Source organism: Aureobasidium melanogenum (assembly GCF_000721775.1).
Source record: "Aureobasidium melanogenum CBS 110374 unplaced genomic scaffold scaffold_10, whole genome shotgun sequence".
NCBI classification, from domain to species: domain Eukaryota; kingdom Fungi; phylum Ascomycota; class Dothideomycetes; order Dothideales; family Saccotheciaceae; genus Aureobasidium; species Aureobasidium melanogenum.
In genome coordinates this window covers 772418-793704 of record NW_024470062.1, presented here as the reverse complement: position 1 = coordinate 793704, position 21287 = coordinate 772418, and the positions used below count along the sequence as shown (strand labels likewise).

Here is a 21287-nt window from a genome sequence, read left to right as displayed (position 1 = left end):
ACGTCTTGATTGAGAGCGCCGCCTCCGTCCCCGGGTTATTTTTCCAACCTGCATTATTGCCCCTACTACCAGTTCCTTCTCATTGTTCTCCTTTCTTTTCCTTCAGAACTCTCATTCTCGTCTAGAACTCTTGTCGGGTTCGTTACTCAGGTCACCATTGCGGCCATGGCTTCCATCTTGACTGCTGGAGAGGCTGGTAAGCAGAGTCTCAAATGCTGACCAACCATGAACTCTTTGTTGACTGACAGTATTCAGTCGCACGCATTGCATACCTGGCCAGCGACGTCGTCGTCTCTGTCCAGCCTTCTCTCGCCTCCGACTCTGAGTTCTCCAACTTCTTCATCACCTACCAACAGAACAAGGCTTCAGGACTGGTCTCAACATCTCCCGAGGTATGCTTTCGCCCCCACGATATGCATTGCACTCTTCCATGAAACTGACTACTCTTTTTTCAGGTTGTTCCTGTTAAGCACAATGCAGACCCTCTGCTCTCAGCATTCCAACCGCTTCGCTCGGGCAAGCTCGTCTCGGTGACAACTTCGTCTTCGATCCTGGTCCGCTCCGTTCCTCACCTCTACAAGCTCGCACAATATCCCGTAGTCTTGCACGTTGCACTTCAACCAGCGGGCTACCCTGATTACTCGGACATCACCTCGATCAGACAGTCTGGTTTTACTTTCCTTCAGTCTGAGTCATTGCAGGAGGCACAAGATCTCGCCGTGACTGCACATGCTCTGGCTATCAAGTCTGGAAAGGGTGTTATCCACTTCTTCGACTCCGCCAATCTCGCCAATGACAACCCTATCAACCAGGAAGACAGAGAGCTAGTCAGAAAGATTCTCAAGGTTGAACAATACACTGCAGCGAGCTCCACCGAGTCTGGTCTTTACGCAGATGATGGAAAGGTCGCCACCCGTACCACCGCTGGTGCTGTCCCCGGTGTCAATGGCTCAGCTACCCCTGAGCGTATTGCAGCTTCGGCCGACAAGCCTGCCTCTGCCCCGGTAAGCGATCGTGAATCGTCCAGCGGCTCAAGCTCCGACGGTCGCAACGGCAGCAGCGACAGCGCATCTGTTATCTCTTCCAATGCGACTTCGGTCGAATCTGTTTCGAGCAGACCTGTCACTTCAGAGGATATCGACGTCTTCACCACTCAGATCTGGTCCGAGTTATTCGAGGCTACCGGCAGAAGATACAAGGCTTTCGAGTACTCCGGCCCTGAAGACGCCGAGTCAGCCGTCTTCTTGTTCGGATCCGACACTGCTCTTTTCGCTCAAGAAGTCGACAAGGCCAGTTCCTCTGACGAGTTTTACGGTGCTGGTATCATCACTGCTCGCCTCTACAGACCTTGGTTGGGCGCAAAGCTCCTTCAGACTCTCCCTAAGAGCTTGAAGAGGATCGCCGTTTTAGAGCAGATCCGTCGCAAGACTACTCGTTGGGGTCCCCTCCTTCTAGACCTTCTTGTCTCTATCAAATCCGCTGGAAACGCCGGTCCTTTGGTTGTTGGCCACCAGCTTGGTTACATTGAGCCTTCCACAATTCGTCAAGCACTGAAGGGCATTTTCCAGAACTTGTCCTCTCCTTCGCCTATCCAGAACCTTGAAATTGGAAACCACGAGGGCCCCAAGAATGCTGAGCAGCAATTCGAGTTGGAGCAACCTAAGGTTGAGAACGCCTACATGAAGATCCTTGATCAGCTGTTTGGAAACCGTCTCTACGTCGCCAACAGACTTGGAGCTGATGATGCAGGTGTTTCGAATGAGATCAGCGCAACTCCTGAGTACGGTTTTGGTTCCCTTGTCGCACGCTCCGAGCACAGAGAACGCTTCATTTCCGAGGTGCAGACTGCTGCCAAGTCTGGTGACTTTGCAACTGATGCCCCTAAGCAACAACTCTCTCAATGGCTTCTTGAGGCTCAGCAGGCCTCCAAGGCAAACAGCCTTGCCCCTGAGGTCATCTCTAGCCTGGATAGCGACAAGTCTGCCCTGGCTACCGAGCTTCTTTCCAACCAGGGACTGTTCTTCAAGGAATCGCAATGGCTTATTGGTTCAGACGCATGGGCTTACGACTTGGGTAATTCGGGTGTTCACCACGTTCTCGCATCCGACAAGAATGTCAACATGCTCATCATTGACTCGCAGCCCTACTCGGAAAGAGCTGCCGCTGACGCTTCAAGAAGAAAGAAGGATATCGGTCTTTACGCTATGAACTTTGGTAATGCCTACGTCGCCTCTGTCGCTGTCTACAGCTCTTACACTCAGGTGCTGCAATCCATGCTTGAGGCCGAGCAGTTCAACGGCCCCTCGGTCGTTGTTGCTTACCTCCCTTACAGCAAGGAAACCGACTCGCCATTGTCTGTTCTCCAGGAGACTAAGAAGGCCGTTGACATTGGTTACTGGCCTCTTTACAGATGGAATCCTCGTGCCGAGGAGAACGGCGAGGAGAACTTCCAGCTGGATTCTGAACGCATTAGACAAGAGCTCAAGGAGTTCCTTAAGAGGGACAACTACCTTACTCAGTTGATGAAGAGACACCCTCAGTTCAGCGCAAACCTTTCGCAGTCCTATGGATCTGAGGTTCGTCAAATTCAGAAGCGCAAGGCCAAGGATGCCTACAGTAGTCTCCTTGAAGGCTTGCAGGGCGCCCCACTGACTATCTTGTTCGCTTCCGACAACGGCAACTCGGAGAACCTGGCTAAGCGTTTGGGCAACCGTGGTAAGGCTAGAGGCTTGAAGACTATGGTTATGGCCATGGACGATTATCCTCTGGAAGATCTTTCCACTGAAGAGAACGTCGTCATGATTAGCAGTGTTGCTGGTCAGGGTGAGTTCCCTCAGAATGGCAGAAACTTCTGGGAGGGTGTCAAGAACTCTACCGACTTGGATCTCGCCAGCGTCAACTTCTCCGTCTTTGGTCTTGGTGACAGCCACTACTGGCCTAGAAAGGAAGACAAGATTTACTACAACAAGCCCGCAAAGGACCTTTACGCCAGAGTGCTCACCCTTGGTGGCAAGTCTCTTGTCGACTGTGGTCTTGGTGATGACCAAGATCCAGATGGTTACCAGACTGCCTACAATGAGTGGGAGCCTAAGCTCTGGGATGCCCTGGGCGTTGGTAACGTTGAAGGTCTTCCTGATGAGCCCCCACCGGTCACCAACGAGGATATCAAGATTGCCTCCAACTTCCTTCGTGGAACCATTGCTGAGGGTCTCTTGGACCAGTCCACTGGAGCTATCTCCGCTGCTGACCAACAGCTTACCAAGTTCCACGGTACTTACATGCAGGATGACCGTGATATCAGAGACGAGCGCAAGGCCCAGGGCCTCGAGCCTGCCTACTCTTTCATGATCCGTTGCCGTTTGCCCGGTGGTGTTGCTACGGCAGACCAGTGGGTCCAAATGGACGCTATTGCTTCGACTTTGGGCAACGAGACCATGAAGTTGACTACTCGTCAAACCTTCCAGTTCCATGGTGTGATCAAGAGCAAGCTGAAGCCCGCCATGCAGGCTATCAACAAGGCCCTCATGACCACCATCGCTGCTTGTGGTGATGTCAACCGTAACGTCATGTGCAGCAGTTTGCCAGAGCACTCTGAGTACCACGCCGAGGTTCATGCCTGCTCCAAGCTGATCAGCGACCACCTCTTGCCTTCGACCACTGCTTACCACGAGATCTGGCTCAAGGACGAAAACGACAACAAGACTCAGGTTGCTGGAGATGCTGTTCAGGATCACGAGCCTTTGTATGGGCCTACCTACTTGCCCCGCAAGTTTAAGATCACTATCGCTATTCCTCCTCACAACGACACTGACGTCTACGCTCACGATATCGGTCTCATCGCTATCAAGGGCGAGGACGGACATCTCGCTGGATTCAACCTGCTTGCTGGTGGTGGTATGGGTACTACTCACAACAACAAGAAGACTTACCCACGCACTGGCAGTCTTCTTGGCTACGTTTCCAAGGACAAGGTCCACATTGCTTGTGAGAAGGTCATGCTCGTTCAACGTGACAACGGTGATCGCAAGAACCGCAAGCACGCTCGTCTGAAGTACACCATGGACGACATGGGCGTTGATGTCTTCAAGGCAGAGGTTGAGAAGTATTGGGGTGAGAAGTTCGAGGAGGGTCGTCCATTCCACTTCAAGAGCAACATCGACACCTTTGGCTGGCAAAAGGATGAGAACGGCAAGAACCATTTCACCATGTTCATCGAGAACGGACGTATCGAGGATACAGCCGACTTCCCTATGAAGACTGGTCTGCTGGAGATTGCCAAGGCTCACAAGGGAGAGTTCCGCCTCACCGGTAACCAGCATCTCATCCTTTCCAACGTTACTGATGAGGAGTTGCCCAAGATGAAGGAGATGTTGGCCAAGTACAAGCTGGACAACACCAACTTTAGTGGACTTCGTCTCAGCAGTAGTGCTTGTGTGGCCTTCCCTACTTGTGGTCTCGCCATGGCAGAGTCCGAACGCTACCTGCCAGAGCTCGTCACCAAGCTTGAAGGTGTGCTTGAAGAGAACGGTCTTCGTCAGGACAGCATTGTGATGCGTATGACTGGATGTCCCAACGGTTGTGCCCGTCCTTGGCTTGCCGAGGTAGCATTCGTTGGCAAGGCTTACGGTGCATACAACATGTACCTTGGTGGTGGATACCACGGCCAGCGTCTCAACAAGCTCTTCCGCAGCTCCATCATGGAGGAGGAAATCCTCAGCATCATGAAGCCGCTGCTCAAGCGCTACGCAACCGAAAGAAACGATGGCGAGCAATTCGGAGACTTCTGCATCCGCATTGGCATGATCAAGCCCACGACCGAGGGCAAGTTCTTCCACCACGACGTGAGTAATGACGATCCCCTGTTGAGCTGAACTGAAACTGACACGTATACAGACGGCCGAGGTTGAATCGGACGAAGAGTAGAGATATACCCTTGAATTCTTGTCAAGTTCTTTCATCAGCATGTAGATTGGCGTTTGGGAGTGGGCGGTCGAGCATTTGGATCACCAAAATTTGTACAATACATGAGAGTTTATGAGAATGAAAAAGCAGTCTAAGACTAAACGAGAGATTGTTGCGATAAGCGTTGGGTGTTTTGTCAAAGTCAAGACTATCGCAATGTGATAGGGGCATGAGTCGAACAAAGCATGACGGCGGGCAGCGGCCGGCTAGAAGCGGGGGCTAGGACGGGCCGAGTGACCAAAGACGAGGGCAATGACGATAGTTGTTATGGCATTGGACCATGTCACGGCTTATCTTTGTTGAATGAAAGCAGACGTCCGAGGAGGCAGATATCGGTACCAATATCAAAGACTGCTTTGTCGGACTTGTGACAGACGCAATAGGAAGACGCGCGCCGGTCGGCAATGCTGGATGCAGTCGGGCACAAAGAAGGATTCTTTCACAACCGATCCTGGACTGAATGACTTGGAGCGACCAAATATGCCGTGAGCTGGCACGCCTGTCCTGATCAGCACTCGTCGAACCCGCCGACCTTTATGAATCCAAGGCCAAGGTCGCGCAATCATGGCCTCAATGTAAAGCCGCCTCAATTGACCTGACGCTTTGCTGGAGCTGACGCTTGCAAAACAGATCCTTGTCCGACGTCGTCGCTGCTCTGAACGCAACCTTCGCCCATAGCGATGCGCCACAACCTCTCCCCGATGACTTGACACGCATTCTCACCCAGTACCTTGCCAAAGCGAAGAAGGAAGGAGATGGTCTGCACGACGAACTGCGATCCGTCTTTCGCCATCATGTCGAAGCCCACCCGAACAAGCTGCCAGCCTTCGTCTCTGTCCTCAAAGTCCTGCGCCCTGCCATAGTCACCGAGGACCACCTTGCTGCCTGGTTCCAGAACGCTGCCATACCTTTTGTCGATCTACCCGCTACCAGTCGCTGGGCCATGTCAGACGCCCAGGACTTTGTGCTCGATTCGCTTTGCTACGACAACGACAGCCAAGATGCTCGCGACAAGGCCCAAACTGCTGTCCATCTTAGTCACATCCTCCTCGGTGCCCTAATCGCCCGTACAACCCCTCATCCCGACAATTCCTCTGTTCAGACAAAGGACCACGCCGCGCGTCAGCTCCAATCTATGTTGATAGCTTTTGCTCGTAAAAATCCACGCGACTTCTTCGTCTCGGTCGACCACTTCCTTCTGAAGCCTGACACACGTCTACGAGCTCTCGACCTCCTTGCTGCCTTTCTCGAACAACAACATGCCCATTTGCACTTGGTCCTCGACACGACTGTAGTCGAGCATCTTCTAAAATGTCTCATGAACGACACGGCTACCGTCGTGGTCTCGGCTGCTCTCAAATGTCTCATTATGTTGCTCCCACACATCCCCGCTACCGTGGCTTCTCAGCTTCCGAGGTTGTTCTTGGTTTACAGTCGCTGTCTCTGCTGGGAAAAGTTCAGTGCCTCAAGTACGAAAGCTCAGCGCGATCTTGTTACCGACGATCGCGTCCGCCGTGCTTCTGATTCTGATGCTGATACTGACCATGAGGACGACTCTGACCCCACTTGGCAAACTCTGCGCGCTCTGCCAGATATGCCTGAGTCTTCGGCTCCCGAGCTCTTGCATTATTTTACCTACCTCTACGGATTGTACCCTCTCAATTTCATGAGTTATGTCAGAAAGCCCCGAAAATATCTCAAGAACATTGATTTTCCTGGTGCTGACGAATTTGATCTGGATCAAACTGTAATCAGAAGCCGCACTGAACAGTTCCAGCGTGTCCACTTCCTTCATCCAAGCTTTTTCTTGACCACGGTTGAAGAGGAGCTTAGTGAGAATCGTTGGCTCAAGGCGGAACCATCAGAGGTCATCGCAGAGTGTCATGGGCTTTACGCCGGCGAGCACCCCATGTTCAAGAACCCTGTTCCTCCTCCAACTACAAAGCTTCCAGCAGTTCCAAACTTCTTGGGCTCCAGCTCGGAACCTCCACACCTGGACAGCCCAACCTTGCCTCGCCATCCTCCAGAGAGTCTCGTGGAACCTGCAGCTGATTCAGCATCTTCGAAGGATCTCTCGTATCTGCAGCGTGAGCTGATGTTACTACGTAATGAACTCACCTTCGAGCGTTATCTCAAGCAACAGCACGTGGCTGCTATTGGCCAGCTTAAACGCAACCACATCAAAGCTGTGACCGTCGAGGCCGAAACAGCCACCCTCATCAATGCCAATCGTGCTTTGCAGAAAAAGCTAAGCGACTCGAACAAATTCAATGAAAAGATGCAAAAGGAAACCCAGGCTCGTAGGACCCACACCAAGCAGAGTGAAGAGCAACTCATGGCCAAGATTCGTGCTCTCAAGTCAGAGCTTGCAGATCAGGAGAACCTACAGTTGCGCCTCACTCAAGCCTCTAAAGACTGCGATCAACTTCGTCTGCTTCTTGTTGAAAGCGAATCACGGGAATCTGATAAGCAGGAGGAACTCGAAACTCTCCAGGCGCGTCTGAAAGATCAAGAAACAGCGGATCAGCAATATTCGGAGTTGCAAAAGGAGCTTCAGACTTATCGTGATCAAAATCTTGCACTCGAATCACTTCGTGCAGAGCATGAGCTAGCTCAACAAGAGCTCGAAAGCACAAAATTCATATTGCAGCGTCGTGAGCAAGAGCTCGAAAGACTGAGAACTGCTCATGACGCAAAGGTTCAAGAGCTCGACCTACGACTCAAAGAAGCCACGGAGAACTCTGCATCTGCAGAACAACCCATTCACGCGTTCCCTGTGCATCTGCACGATCAACTCTCGGAAAGTCGCCTGCGGCTTGCCCAAACTAAAGCAGCTTACAGTCAATTGCTGGAGGAATACACAAATCTACGCGAGTCCAGAGGTAGCGCGGACGGAGCTCATTCTCTACCTGTTCATCCTGATGACGCCAGCTATATGACCCAAGAAGGCAGTGTTAGCGGTCACGGTATTCCCGGCTCACGTCGGGGATACTACACTGATCGTAGTGTGGACCAATTCGAGCTGTTCGCTCCGCACACGGACTTTGGGCGGACTGCCTCGCCCGTGTCTTCACTGAACCAAAGCTATCCCCCAGCACGTCCCTTGCGCCCCGAGGCGTATCAACAAAGGATTCAAAACTCCCACCCAATGTCTCGAGCGCAAGGCAATCATCACGGCGAGCATGCTCTTCACCCTTCAGTCGCCCATGGTGCGGCTCGGTCAACGTTTGGATCTGATCAGAGCTCACCACCTCCTTCATCTTTGGGACAAGAAGCCAACAGGAGCGTGTTCAGTTTTACCTCGGACGCATCGGGAGAACCTGTAAAAGAAGGCGGCAAGCCGAAACCAGAGGTTCGCGTGTATGGACGTGGTAAGTCTCGACTTTTTCTCTGATTTTTTCCATCCTTGGCTTACTGATGTTTGAAACAGGTGGTGCACAAAACAACAAGAAAAAGGACAAGTCCGAGAAGTCCGAAAAGCCGGTCAAGAGTAACGGCATTCGAGGATTACGTGGGCTGATGTAGTAGAATAACTTTATGTTGATCACTATGTATGCAATCTTCAGGAGCCATCAGACCGTCCGCAACTGCTGTTAAGTCTCTGTTTCGTCTTCTTCGTACTTGAAACCATGCCGGTGCGTAAAAAGTCTTTCTGTGCTGGACTGATCTGCATTCATAACGCCGCTCAGTAATTTCCGTATGGCTTCAAAATGGAAGGCAGGCTTGGCCGTCCACGACAGCTTTGTTCTTGTTACTTCGATGTACATAGCGAAACCTGTCCAATTGTCGATTACTTGGATCTCGGTGAGCCTGCTATTCATAACACGTAAGGCTCAAGTGCGCAGACAGTATGGAAAATGTCTCCCTCCTGGTTGAGACAGGGTAACCCCAGCAACAATGATTGCCGCCCTGAATCATTCGTTCTACAATCCTCTCTTCTGTACATCTGAACACCACACCTTTACGTGACCAGTCATTAAAAAAGATGACAATAGATCAATGTTTCATTTTCATTTGAATTGAGTATGATCAACGAGGAAGTAAGAGCGTGGGTAAACATTCAAGGCCTAAACACAACAACAAAACCAAGCAAAGAAACATGAATAGAAAAGACCATACCGAGTACTAGTCCTGTTGATAAGCAATCACTTGTGCCTCAATCTGAGTTTTGGTGCAGGTCGTGATGACCCTCTTATGTTCTCTTTTTCGTATGGTGTGAGAAAGTGTTCGGTCGGCAACATTCCAAGTCTGTCAAGAGCAACGACCTTAGGATCATCGTAAGGGTATTTGGCATCGTTGCTGATCTCTTGGGTAGAGAAGGAACCGTCGGCCATGTCTTTGGCTCTTTCTTGACGTGCTACTCCCAGATATCCTTGTTGCTTGAGCATCCTATGGTAGATGTTCCAGATCTTGCGCAGCAGCTTTGTATCGTCGGGAATGGTTGGCAGCGGTGCTCCTTCTGTACGGGTCGACTCTGCGATACCAAATGCCAAGCGCATGGTTGCTGGGCTGGTTGGGCTAAGTGGTGATTTGGGGTCCCACTGGATCAAGTCTCGATCTTTCAGCCATCTGTCGAAGTGTTGGAAAAGAACTTCAGGTTTCATGGTATCCAGATCCTCGAAATCGCCTAATTGAGGACGCAGAAGGAAGCGAACGGTAGCCAAATCGAGACGTCTGATGGCTGAGTGAGGATTCTTCTCGAGCTCTTGACGCATAAGGATGTATGTGTTCAAGGACTCCTTGGTCAAGAAAGGTACACTGCGGGTGAAGTGGCGATCAGAGGCAATTGTGTTGTGATCAGCATCAACAAAACCGACACAATGCATATAGGCCTGAATGGTGGCAGAGTCCATGAACCCAGCCATTGAATAGTTGATCATGTCAATGAGCTCGAGGATCCTGTTCACCGAGGTGGCATAGTGCCTCGCTACCCCTGGCTTCATACCGAGTGCAAGACACCAGGCATTGAGGATGGTCAAGTAACCGCATTCCCAACCACTCGGCTGTCGTGCCACAATATGATGAGTGAGGTCAATCAAATCCTCGTCCAAATCCTCGCTGACATCGTACAATCTTGTGTTGAGGACAGCCCTCTTGATTTTTTCTTCCTGGCCCCTCGCCATGCTCAAAGTGTCGTAAACATGGATTTCAGGGTTGCTGTTTACATATTTGGCATGGACGAGTAACCAATGAAGTCCATGGGTGTCATTTGTGTTGTAAGGTAGGAAAAGGTCTCTGTTGCGGCCAGCGGTCGCAAGCGATTCGTTCTCAGGGCCTTGAGCTCGTTTTATTAGTCTGTAACCCCACTCGTCAATCATGGCGAAATCTATATCATTCTCCAATCCAATTGCTGTGGTGACTGAAGCGATCGCTCGGTAAACGACGCTGTCCACAAGCCATTCTGCACGGCCGAAGACATCGGGTGGCTTAGCTGGGTCAATCAGTGCAACATTGGATCGATCTTTGAGAAGCTTCCACTCCCGCATTCGCCATTTGAAGTATTCGCTTGAGTCGCTGTCCTTGGGCTGAACCTCAGGCTCTGTCTTTGCACTTGTCTTGATGTCCACTATCTCTCCTCTCGAAGAGGCAGCCGCTGCCACTGGTGTCCCTCCTTTGCTCGCGGACTTTTTGTCGTCCTTGAAACTTGCAAGGATGCGACTAATACTGGGCTGAGAGTCAAGCTTGCCTGGTCTGTAGTCGACACTCTCACGGTTCAAGTACAGAAAGACTACTCGATCGTGATACTCCACGACTGAAAATGGAGGTAAAGGTCCAATGATGATGTCGTGGGTGTTTGGGTAATTCTGTCCGTTGACAGTCAGGTGTGTATCTCTTTGCACAAAGGCGAACCATCTGGAAGCATATGCGCTGAAAACCTTTCGAAGTCTGATGATTCTTGTTTCGTCGTTCTCCTGGGATCTATACGTGTCAGTTCGAACCCAGTATGATACGTATAGACATGAACCTACAAGCTTAGCCCTTCGCCCGACTTCAACGTAATGGGTTGCAAAGGATCGATCCAAGCCACTTGTTCGTTGTTGCACAAGTTCAGCAGTGTTTGACGAGCGCCAGCCTTATCAGCGACCATGGAGGCTGCTTCATATGCCACTTGAAGAGCTGGTCCGAATCGTGCAACGGCATCCCTCGTATTCTGATCCACGTGGAAGTCGATTCCGAATGGAGATGGCAGGGGTGATACTGGAGGTGTGTAGACCATATGCTCGAAGCCTTCACCGGTCCATCGGTGCAATTTGGGGCCTGGCACCACCCGTGTCTTCTTGTGTGGAGACATGTTGGGCGGACTTTGGCTTTCCAGCTTTCTCTTAGACATTGTTTTAGGTGTAATTGTTGACAACCAAACGCAAGCGCTTTAACGACCATGATGCACATCTTAACGAGAACACCATTCAACAACAAAGAGTTCCATATTGCTCTCCGCTTTCGGGCATTTCGCCGGATTCGTCAACAAGGCAAGAACAAAGGCGTCGATTCCATATTGTAGCGCTTAGCGTTTACGGTCAATGAGGCTCTGGCGTAATACATCTGAGCACAATTTCACAACGAGTGACTGAATAGCCATAAGCACTAGCTCAAACGTGAATTATGGGATGTTAATGAAATCTTGCAGAGCCATGTAGGCTGGGGTATCTAAAACAACAACAGCACACGAAGATCGAGAGAACGAAGCTCACCGCAATTCTTCCCATTTCGCCATAAACGTATCATTGAAACACGAATCCAGGCAACTTCAAATTGATCTCAGAGTTCGCCCGAGTCACCGCTCTTGAGTTCGGCAGGCTCCGGCTCACCATGCAGTCGGATGCGGTAGATGCATGTCCAGTCTTGGCCCCAATTGTTTATGACTCTGATGACGGCAAAGTCAACGAAACCTGTTGCTCCGTCGATATCCTCGAGGTCAAAATTTTGAACATGGTTGAGTGCATGAATGTCGTATGATGCTTTGCCGATACAGACGAGACCAGGCTCGGGCGCCTCTCCACAGCCCAAATGAGAGTTGTATGATTGTGGTGCTCCGGCACCAGCTCGAGTTCTAACCCAAACCTCGAATTCTCTAGGTGCTGCTCCAATGTCGAGTGTACCTGTAGTGGGCATGTGCTCGATGGTGATACTAGTTGGAATCATGGCGCGGGGGATGATCACACCAATCTGAGCCTTTCCCTTGTCATCTGATGCAGCAGCACACCAGCAATCCGAAGGCTCGTCCCAAGCTGTCAGAGCTCGAGATGGCGAAGGATGGCCTCGCCCCTGATAATCATAAAGATTCCTGTTGACCCACTGCCACACACCTCCGAGTTGCCTAGGGTGGGTCGGAGAAGTGTATCTGGGGTGTACAGTGGCTCCCAGTGCATGGGAGAAGAAATTCACGCTACGAAGTCTGAGTTCTGTGTTCCGAGCTATGTTTGCGAGAGCCAGGCTGTGCAGCTGCGTAGATCCTTTGCTATCGGGCAGCTGTTTGATGATATCTGACACAGTTCTCCTTGCAACCATTTCTGTAGACTTGCGAACTGATGCCTCGAATGCACGGAGCTGCCCGGAGAAGTGTTCCTGGAATGCTGCATGGTTCTCACGAACAGCAGCAGCTAAGTCTTCCTTGCTAATGATTTTTTGGTGTTGCAGTGTCCTTTGGACGAGGTCTTGAGCATGTTGTTCAAGTTTTCTTTGATTGGTCTCCATGAATCTGTCCCAGATCTTTCCATTGTCGCGATGATCCAGTTTTGCGTCTATCGCTTGCCAAAAACCAGGAGGAAACTCCAGTCCGCCAGTCTCCGGATTTTTACGCACCATGATCTGTTCTGGTAGGATTGACTGCAAGCGCTCAAGTTCATCGGCATTCAGGCCTCGTACTTGGTTTCTAACACCTTGCATATCAAGCTCTAGAGTCTGCAGGCGCCTCGACAATTTGTCTTCGCCAGAACCAAAGGCTCTTCGTTGAACATACGAGAGTGGGCTGATGACGTACTCGCCAGCTTTAAAACATGCATTTGTGCCTCTTTCCAGAAGACCAAGCCATCTGCTTGGTCCGAGGAGAAAGAGAAGTAAGAACGCTGTCAGAAGAGCAAGACAGATCCTCCTGACCTGTGGCGAGAACTTGTCCCAAGGTATTTCGAAATCTTGCCACCGACGGTGCAGTGTCTCGAAGAAGACAGACACTCTCCAAGGTCGGGCAGCTTCTCTCTCTTGAGTCGTGGGCGGAGGCCGCAATTCTGCAACTTTCCGAGATCTAGTGGAGGGTGGCATAGATGCTTCGTAGGAGAACTGGGTATCTAGGTCGGTGAAACTACCAGCACCCGTAGACGGCGCTCGACGAAACAGAGAGCCGCCAGTGGGCACGAAACCGGCATGCTGATAGTCATCTTCGAATTCGTCATTATCAGTACTATCATGAGCCTGAGGTCGTAGATAATAAGGCGTTGTAATCTTCTGTGTTGATCGGATGCTGGTAGTAGCAACAGGCGACCTGGACATTGTCGGTTTCGTGCTGACTGGTCTGGTAGTGGTGGTTGCCTTGGTAATGTTTGCTGAAGGTGCGGGTAAAGCATCAGGAACAACAGCATCGCCAATGTCACGACTGACGGCTGCACCTCTATCTGCAAGGAAGCGGGCAGCAAATCCACCAGCGCTGCCAGAAGGATCCTCGAGCTGTGTCGACAACTCGACCTTACCAACAGCACCATAGGCATGTGATTTTCCAGTAGGTACAGCAGGAAGTGCTTTGGGTGTTTTCGCACGAGGTCTGCGGCTGCCTGCGACGGAAGGCGCAGCGGGTGTTGCGCTCATTCTGGTCGAACCACGCGTCCGACGTGCTGGAGTTTCTGACATTTTGCGTACGGCTGTCTTCAAACAAGAACCGTGACTGAGAAGAGATCCTGGTCGGGATAGGGTTAGTGGTTGGTTTGTCTGGGAACAATGTGTGTGGAACTTCAATAACATTTGATATCATCGAGATGTGTGCAACATTTGAGCTCGAGAGATATGTGAAGGCTACAACTTTTCGAATCTTTACTTACCGGATGTGTCAAGTGAAAAGGAATTGGCTGTGAAGGTGGTTCGCACGCGTAAGGTTATGGCATTAACGCGAATCGATGTATCGATACCGGTTGACCGCAGATGACCACTACTAGGTGATGCCCGGGAGTAAAACAACTACAGTTAGCCAAGACATCAATGCAGTTCAGGTATTGCTATGCATGCTATAGAGGAAGTCGCTGTTTGCGGACAACATTCCTACGTGATGCAAGTCTGCAAAACAACGCGTTCGGGCAAGCTGGTCCAAGCGCCGGCATAACTCTGGCTTGCATTATTCATTGGAAATATGCTTGAGGACAAGCACAAGTCTAGACTTGTGGAGGATATGTGGGAGTGGTGCGACAAGGGGTAGCTCAGAAAAGGAGACAGCAAGCGCAGGGTAGCTCGTTGGCAGCGCATTGGCAAACATAGCAGCGACAACGGCCTCTCAGCGAAATGTGTGACAGTTGGGATGAGCAGGCACAAGCGATGGATGAACATTGCCCATGAAGGATTCGCAAGCAAATGCATGATCCGCGGCGGGACGCTGAACGCTCAAACACACTAATCTCGAACACTCTGTAGCACGCGACGACGGGTAGAATCTTGAGAGGATCGCAACTCGACTTTCAAGGCTGTGGTCGAGCAGCAAACATCTCAGAATAGCAAGCAGCAGCGGATAAAAGGAAAATCTACAGCACAACACGAGCAGAGCATGAGATGTTCCGGGTGGGCCGCGGATAATAATAAAGCTAGTAGTAAGAGAGATGTTGAGATTGGCAAGAAATTTGGGTGCGCCATGTCATCAGTTTCCCCATTTCCAAGGGGCAAGAATGCTCCACACTGTGCCAGGGTACGACCGTCACAGTGTGTGATCCCCGATGTGTCGTCGTCGCGTCGGTTGAAATGGTACCTAGTTAAAGACTAGAGCCTCCCCCTTCTCACAACACTTGTCCGAGACTTTTCTGTTTCGAACACAAAGCTGCTGCTGCTCTTGTCTCGCCCATCACATCCCCACACACAACAATGCCAGTTGGTTCAGTTCTCGTCACCGGGTAAGTAACGCTTTGCGCCGGACTGCCCCGCCATGCGCTGACGAACGCGACAGTGGCACCGGATACATCGGTGGCTTCACTGCCCTCGCCCTGCTCGAGGCCGACTACAAGGTCGTCATCATCGACAACCTGTACAACTCGTCTGAGGAAGTACTGAACCGCATTGAAACCATCTGCGGCAAGCGACCCATCTTCTACAACGCCGACATCACCGACGAGAAGGCCTTGGAGAAGATCTTTGCCGACCACCCCGATATCGACAATGTCATCCACTTTGCTGCCCTCAAGGCTGTCGGCGAGTCTGGCGAGATCCCCCTTGAGTACTGGCGCGTCAACGTCGGCGGCTCAATCGCCCTGCTCCAAGCCATGACCCGTCACAATGTCACAAACATCGTCTTCTCATCATCCGCTACAGTCTACGGCGATGCCACACGCTTCGAGGACATGATTCCCATTCCCGAACACTGCCCTCTGGGTCCTACAAACCCTTACGGAGACACCAAGTATGCCATTGAAAAGCTGATTGGCACCCACGTCGAAGCCCAGCGCAACAACGCACAGAAGAAGGGAGAGTCGGGTGCCAAATGGAACGGCGCTTTGTTGCGCTACTTCAACCCTGCAGGCGCACACCCCAGTGGAATCATGGGAGAGGATCCTCAGGGCATTCCCTTCAACCTCTTGCCCCTGTTGGCTCAAGTCGCTGTTGGAAAGCGCGAGAAGTTGCTTGTGTTTGGTGATGGTAAGCAAAATCAAGCTCATGTGCACATGACCATGCAGGACTGATGAGTGCAACAGACTACGACTCAAGAGATGGCACTGCTATCCGCGACTACATTCACGTTATTGATCTTGCCCAAGGCCATCTGAAGGCACTCAACTACCTTCGCGAGCACCAGCCCGGTGTGCGCGCATGGAACCTTGGTACTGGCAGAGGCTCTACCGTGTTCGAGATGGTCAAGGCGTTCTCGCACGCTGTTGGACGCGACCTGCCCTACGAGGTGGTTGACCGTAGACCCGGCGATGTTCTGAACCTCACAGCCAACCCAGGCAGAGCCCATGAGGAACTTCAGTGGGAAACCAAGTTCTCACTCGAAGATGCGTGCAGCGATCTGTGGAGATGGACCGAGAACAACCCTCAAGGCTACAGACAGCAGGCGCCGAAGGAGTTTGTGGACAAGGCGATTGCTGCTCGCAAGTAAGCGGGACGAAACCAAGGACGACGGTAATGCTTGCAGACGATTCTTTTTGGCATGATAGATTCGATGTTACGGACGCTTTTCAAGAGGTTACTTCAACCTGGTGAAGGCCAGCAGGGATCCTGGCTCTCACACATTTACATTATACCCAGAAGTAATCGCTAAAAGTATGTAAAACTAATACGGAGGAGCTCGTTTTGAAGAAATCCATCTGATCCGCTTTCGGAAATCTAATTGAGTAGTTCTCGTCGCGTCACGCTCCCTATTATGACGTCAGATGACGCGCCGTTGTTAGGTCAATGGACTGAATGTGTCTTCCATCAACCAACACGCAGTACCTTGATCTTGACTTGATTCACAATCACCTGTACATCTTTGCGCTATACATTCGAGATCATCAAAATTGCATCCATAATCACATCAAATCATCACAATTCACCATGGCACCTAAGAGACGCATCTCTACACCTTCGGCAGCGCAGCGCAATCAACAAGCGACCATCTCGTTTAGCAAGCAGGGTCTCAACCGCGTCACCAAAACCACTGCTCAGCGCGACTCCAAGCCCACCAAGAAAAACGACGCTCTGCTAGAAGCAGTATCAACTCATGCTATCAGCCGACCCACCACAGCCGATGCTGCCATTGAAGAACAAGCCGAAGCCGAACTTGTCAACATCAAAGCTCCGAAAAGCGAGCCCCACTCTAGCGACGAGCCTGATGACTATGAGAAGCGCGCCATCAAGATCACCAATGCTCAAATCAAAAAGTACTGGGAGCAAAAGGAAGCTGAAAGAAAAGCACCTCGTGTTCATCAACAGGGACTCGACATGTCGGAAAAGATCCTGAGGGAGTTTGACATGAGTGGACAGTACGGCGTAAGTTCCAAGCATCCTTTCTCTTTCTGCGCGAATCATTCACTGATCATATTATAGCCGTGCATTGGCATTGCCAGAGTCAAGCGCTGGAGGAGAGCCAACACTTTGGGTCTCAATCCTCCCATCGAAGTGCTGGCAGTCTTGCTCAAGGCCAACGACAAGGACAAGAGCAGAATGCAGCGCGCTCATGTTGACGAGTTGATGAGCTCGAGATTCATCGAGACATAGGAGACCGACATGAGCGAAGGATGACGACAGGACGGATTTGGTACGAACTGAGATGGGATCATGCATGACTGGGAGTTTATGGCGTGAACGGGCTGCTTCAAAAGATACCAGAACTGTGGGCTTATCAAGACTATGATGGCGAGGGCATTGCTAGATAGTAATAATACAATTGGCATACAAGACAAACTTGACAAGGTCGTGATGAGGTGCAAGAGTGATCTGAGCTGTTTTGTTGTGCCGTGTTGGATTCGGAAGCCAAATCCAGTGGAGATGGGCAGTCAAGAAAGCTCTGGCTGCTCTGACGCAGCAACTTTGACCATCGACACCAGCAACAACATGGCCACATCCAACAACAATGCAGAGGCACTAATCCCTCAATTCAAGTTCGAAAAGCTTTTAAACCAAGGTATCGACACTCGAGCATGACAGAAACATGAATTGTAACACGACATCGACGCATGCTAGACCAAGCCGGACGCCGCATCGTCTTGCAGGGCACAATCGCAAGTCAACCCGCACTGCTCCTCGCCGAGCGCGCCGCCTTTGACTCGGACGAAGCACATCTATCTACCTTCACCGGCTCGCTCTCGCACGTCCAGAACCTCGGCGACAATGACATCTACCGCTGGTATATGGCCCACAGCGGCGCTGGCCAAGGAAATCCGCCCGACTTGAAGATCAACCTCATCTATCCATGTACCGACCAGCACCTCAAAAAATACGCCGCACAAGCCGTTCGCTATGTGACCGAGACTCCTGAAATCTATCGTAACCATGTGCGTCCCTACATGCAGACCAAGCGCGATCAAGGCCGACTAAACTGGGTATTCAACATCCTCGATGGACGCACCGAGCAAGAAGACGTCCTGTTCCGCTCGCCGCATGACACGACCCCGGAAGACGAAAGATACCTGTTACTTCCTGACTTAAACTGGGACCGTAAGACGCTGGGAAGCCTACACATGCTCGCACTCGTCGAGCGCAGAGACATTTGGAGTCTTCGCGACCTCAAGAAAAAGCATGTTCCTTGGCTCAAGTCCATCGTTGCAGATATTGCAAACACTGTTTCCCGTCTATACAGCATAGACTCTGACATGCTCAAATGCTATGTTCATTGTATGTCGCCTCTGTCTGCTTCTGCTTGGCTTTTGCTTGTTCTGACAATGCCACAGATCAACCAACTTACTACCATTTCCACATCCACATTGTCCATGTCTCGCTCGAGGCTGGTGCTACACAGGCCGTGGGTAAGGCTCTATCTCTAGACAACATCATCTCTCAGCTCGCCACCATGGCTGGTGACGAGGAAGCCGGCATGGATAACGTTGATCTATCTTTCACCTTGGGCGAAGCTAGCGAGCTATGGACAGATGTTTTCTTGCCCTTGAAGCAAAACCGTCTACAATAGAGTTTGATACACCGACGTTGGATTTGGGAATCAGATCTGAGATTCAATTATGCTTGTTTTAGGCTTCTTTTGATGTTTCTTCTAGAAGATCACTTTTTTGATCGCCTCCGTCTCAAAGCCCACCCATCTAAATAATAAAAGTTACGGATTCTTTTGATGTGCCAAGAAAAGTAAAGAAAGAAAAGGAGAATGCGCCATCGCTGTGCTGCAAGGCAAAAAAAAAGAATATAATGATGTGGTGTAAGAAAGCCAGCTTCTCGGCCACTCATCGTTGTTTGTGATTATACCTCTTCTGTTGGACTGGGTGTAGCCAGCTCAAAGTGAGAGTTCTCGCGCGTCGGACTGACGCATTCGCTGAGCCTTCGCTCAAACCATTCGTTTGGCGGGTTGACAGACGAGTTGCGCGTCGAAAAGCGACTCTGGCGGTCCGCTCTTTCCATAGCGAGTCTCTCGGCCGCTTGCTCTGCTGCCCTGGTCGCCCGATCAGAAGTTCCAGAGAAGGTCTTCTTGTGCATAGGAACAATGGGCTTGTTTCCATTGATGGAAGAATTTCTGGGTGCTCCACTGAAGCGTCTTGACTTTCTTCGTGTTTGCGCCGTCGGTTCAGCGGCTTCTACTTCCTCTTCGTCGTCCCTGCCCAATGATGGAAGTGGCTTTGGTGCGGGTGTTGCCCATTTTCTCCTTCTACTGTTGTTGAAGGTCCAGAACATGAAGCTGCCGAGGAAAGTGCCATCAGCTCCTGGTACGTGTTGCCATGGCTTTTCTCTCCAACCGAACACAATGCAATCGACTGTACCAGCAAAAGTTACACAAAAATTTGAGAGCAGCGCCAGGATAGGAATGGGATGTGCGGCATATTTGTCGCTGTAGTTGCAAGAATGGTAAACAAAGGGAATGATCCAGATCATGAGATAAGTAACGGGATAGATAAAAAGGAGGCGGAGTTGCCTTTGAATCGCTCTTCGTCTCTTCTTGAGAGGGGTGTCGGCTGATTCTATGTCGATCTTGTCATCGCCTGTCGATTGGTGTCCTTCTTGAATTGGTGCGAGATTGGCCGAAGGGGTTCCAACAGCAGTAGTCATGTCGGCGGAAGTCCTCCAGGTTGCAATGGTAGAGACAGATGGTCTTTGCTGCTTTGATTCCGGAGGCACCTGCAAAAGTTCGTGTTGGATGGTTCCGTCCGCAACCATAATGACGTGGCTGCTTCGTCTTGAGTGACCATCCGAAGACACTTTGAATCCTTCAGAAGAAGAGTTGAGAGATGTCGGCCAGGTCGACTGGCTGCCCTGACTAGAGCTACTGGCGGGAGCTGGCGGATCGGAAACGTTGTTGTTCGTGAAACCAGATAGATCCTGAAGTTCGCCTGCGCTTGCACCTCTCTTTTTGGCTACTCGCAGGTCTGGCATTCCTTCTCCAGGCATGGTCCCAAGACTCTCTGCTGGCCCGTAGCCGTTTGTTCCGGTGCTCGAATCCTTGCCGTCCTCGCGGGCAAAAATCTTGAAGCCTTGACCTACGTGTAAATAGATTCGGATGGCCACAAACATGATGTAAAGCCAGATAAGATAGCGCGGGATCCATTGCAGTGCAAGTCGGTACCAGTACGGGCGAATCGGCAAGGTGCAAAAGGGACCCTGTGCGATGTAACCTTCGCGTCCTCTGACGAAGGCAAGAACAGCACACAGGAAAGGGAACAAGAACCATCCTGCCATAACAGTATGCCTAAAGCGATATAGACCATCGTGGCCAAAAAGTTTACTACCAGTGCAAAATATTTGCAGGTACATGTGTAACGACATGATGAAGATGGCATAGTCTGTCAGGTATAGTCAGTACTGCATCTTGCAAAGACAACCGCAGAGCGAGACTTACCGCAAGCCATGGTCGACCCTTGTAACAAGAAGCCGAACCCTTGACAGAATGATGAATTTGTGTCGATAGAGCCACGACGCAGAGACACGCCTGAGAAACTTATATACCATAGTGATTTTAAGAAGTCGGCCACAACAAGAAACAAGATTAGACTAGATCAAAATCAGCATTTGATGCTCTCCATGTTGAAAATAAACCACAACATACTTTCTTCTGAAGTTTCTCCTCATCATAAAGAACCAATATATCGTGATCAGTGTACCAATCACGCTGAAACTAGATGAGACGACAGCAATGATTCGAATTGCTCGACTCCATTCTGGAGATAGAATTGCGGAGGGGTTCGAGAGGTGGCCTCCGAGACCCATGTTGTCGGCGCGTCGCTGCGTTCTGGTGAACAGCGGTCCGCCACGCAGGGCATGGGAAAGCTGTATAAGGGACGAAGCAAGAAAAGAGAGGGTGCGACCGCTCGAAGAGAGCGTATGTCTGAGTTGACTGAAGTCATCTCCAATGGCCGTTGCCAAGTCCATTCTCTGTCTCCTAGATGGTTCTGCCGATCAAGACTGTTTCGACAAGACCGTGAGTTGCTGCCGTCGAATTTGCCCGCTACAGTCGCAACGGCATCAACGTTCAATAATAAAATGGCCGAAAAAGTATACATAAACGA

At 50.9% G+C, this 21287-nt stretch overlaps 8 protein-coding genes across 8 annotated transcripts; 5 read left to right on the top strand and 3 right to left on the bottom strand.

The window, feature by feature from the left end:
• Positions 1 to 165: 165 nt before the first annotated feature.
• M437DRAFT_84661 (sulfite reductase hemo protein) lies at positions 166 to 4923 on the top strand (the record flags this gene model as incomplete). The annotated part of the gene is made up of 4 exons (XM_041028141.1): positions 166 to 196; positions 256 to 392; positions 456 to 4841; positions 4894 to 4923. 4 exons carry the CDS (start codon positions 166 to 168, stop codon positions 4921 to 4923), a joined length of 4584 nt encoding a protein of 1527 aa, XP_040880001.1.
• A 670-nt stretch (positions 4924 to 5593) lies between these two features.
• M437DRAFT_48317 (uncharacterized protein) lies at positions 5594 to 8356 on the top strand (the record flags this gene model as incomplete). Its single annotated transcript, XM_041021637.1, has 1 exon — positions 5594 to 8356. A coding segment is annotated over one exon (2763 nt), but the record flags the coding sequence as incomplete, so codon positions are not given.
• A 751-nt stretch (positions 8357 to 9107) lies between these two features.
• Positions 9108 to 11293, bottom strand: M437DRAFT_75495 (uncharacterized protein; the record flags this gene model as incomplete). The annotated part of the gene is made up of 2 exons (XM_041026431.1): positions 9108 to 10881; positions 10932 to 11293. The coding sequence occupies 2 exons, from the start codon at positions 11291 to 11293 to the stop codon at positions 9108 to 9110; spliced, it is 2136 nt and encodes a 711-aa protein (XP_040879999.1).
• A 428-nt stretch (positions 11294 to 11721) lies between these two features.
• M437DRAFT_75494 (uncharacterized protein) lies at positions 11722 to 13803 on the bottom strand (the record flags this gene model as incomplete). Its single annotated transcript, XM_041026430.1, has 2 exons — positions 11722 to 12789; positions 12829 to 13803. The coding sequence occupies 2 exons, from the start codon at positions 13801 to 13803 to the stop codon at positions 11722 to 11724; spliced, it is 2043 nt and encodes a 680-aa protein (XP_040879998.1).
• Positions 13804 to 15015: 1212 nt separating this feature from the next.
• Positions 15016 to 16243, top strand: M437DRAFT_48667 (UDP-glucose 4-epimerase; the record flags this gene model as incomplete). Its single annotated transcript, XM_041021703.1, has 3 exons — positions 15016 to 15044; positions 15098 to 15783; positions 15840 to 16243. The coding sequence occupies 3 exons, from the start codon at positions 15016 to 15018 to the stop codon at positions 16241 to 16243; spliced, it is 1119 nt and encodes a 372-aa protein (XP_040879997.1).
• A 437-nt stretch (positions 16244 to 16680) lies between these two features.
• On the top strand, positions 16681 to 17343 carry M437DRAFT_48468 (uncharacterized protein; the record flags this gene model as incomplete). Its single annotated transcript, XM_041021670.1, has 2 exons — positions 16681 to 17115; positions 17173 to 17343. The coding sequence occupies 2 exons, from the start codon at positions 16681 to 16683 to the stop codon at positions 17341 to 17343; spliced, it is 606 nt and encodes a 201-aa protein (XP_040879996.1).
• Positions 17344 to 17679: 336 nt separating this feature from the next.
• Positions 17680 to 18751, top strand: M437DRAFT_48861 (scavenger mRNA decapping enzyme; the record flags this gene model as incomplete). Its single annotated transcript, XM_041021737.1, has 3 exons — positions 17680 to 17749; positions 17809 to 18459; positions 18516 to 18751. 3 exons carry the CDS (start codon positions 17680 to 17682, stop codon positions 18749 to 18751), a joined length of 957 nt encoding a protein of 318 aa, XP_040879995.1.
• A 281-nt stretch (positions 18752 to 19032) lies between these two features.
• M437DRAFT_84654 (uncharacterized protein) lies at positions 19033 to 20988 on the bottom strand (the record flags this gene model as incomplete). Its single annotated transcript, XM_041028140.1, has 3 exons — positions 19033 to 20564; positions 20621 to 20772; positions 20828 to 20988. 3 exons carry the CDS (start codon positions 20986 to 20988, stop codon positions 19033 to 19035), a joined length of 1845 nt encoding a protein of 614 aa, XP_040879994.1.
• Between the last annotated feature and the right edge of the window lie 299 nt (positions 20989 to 21287).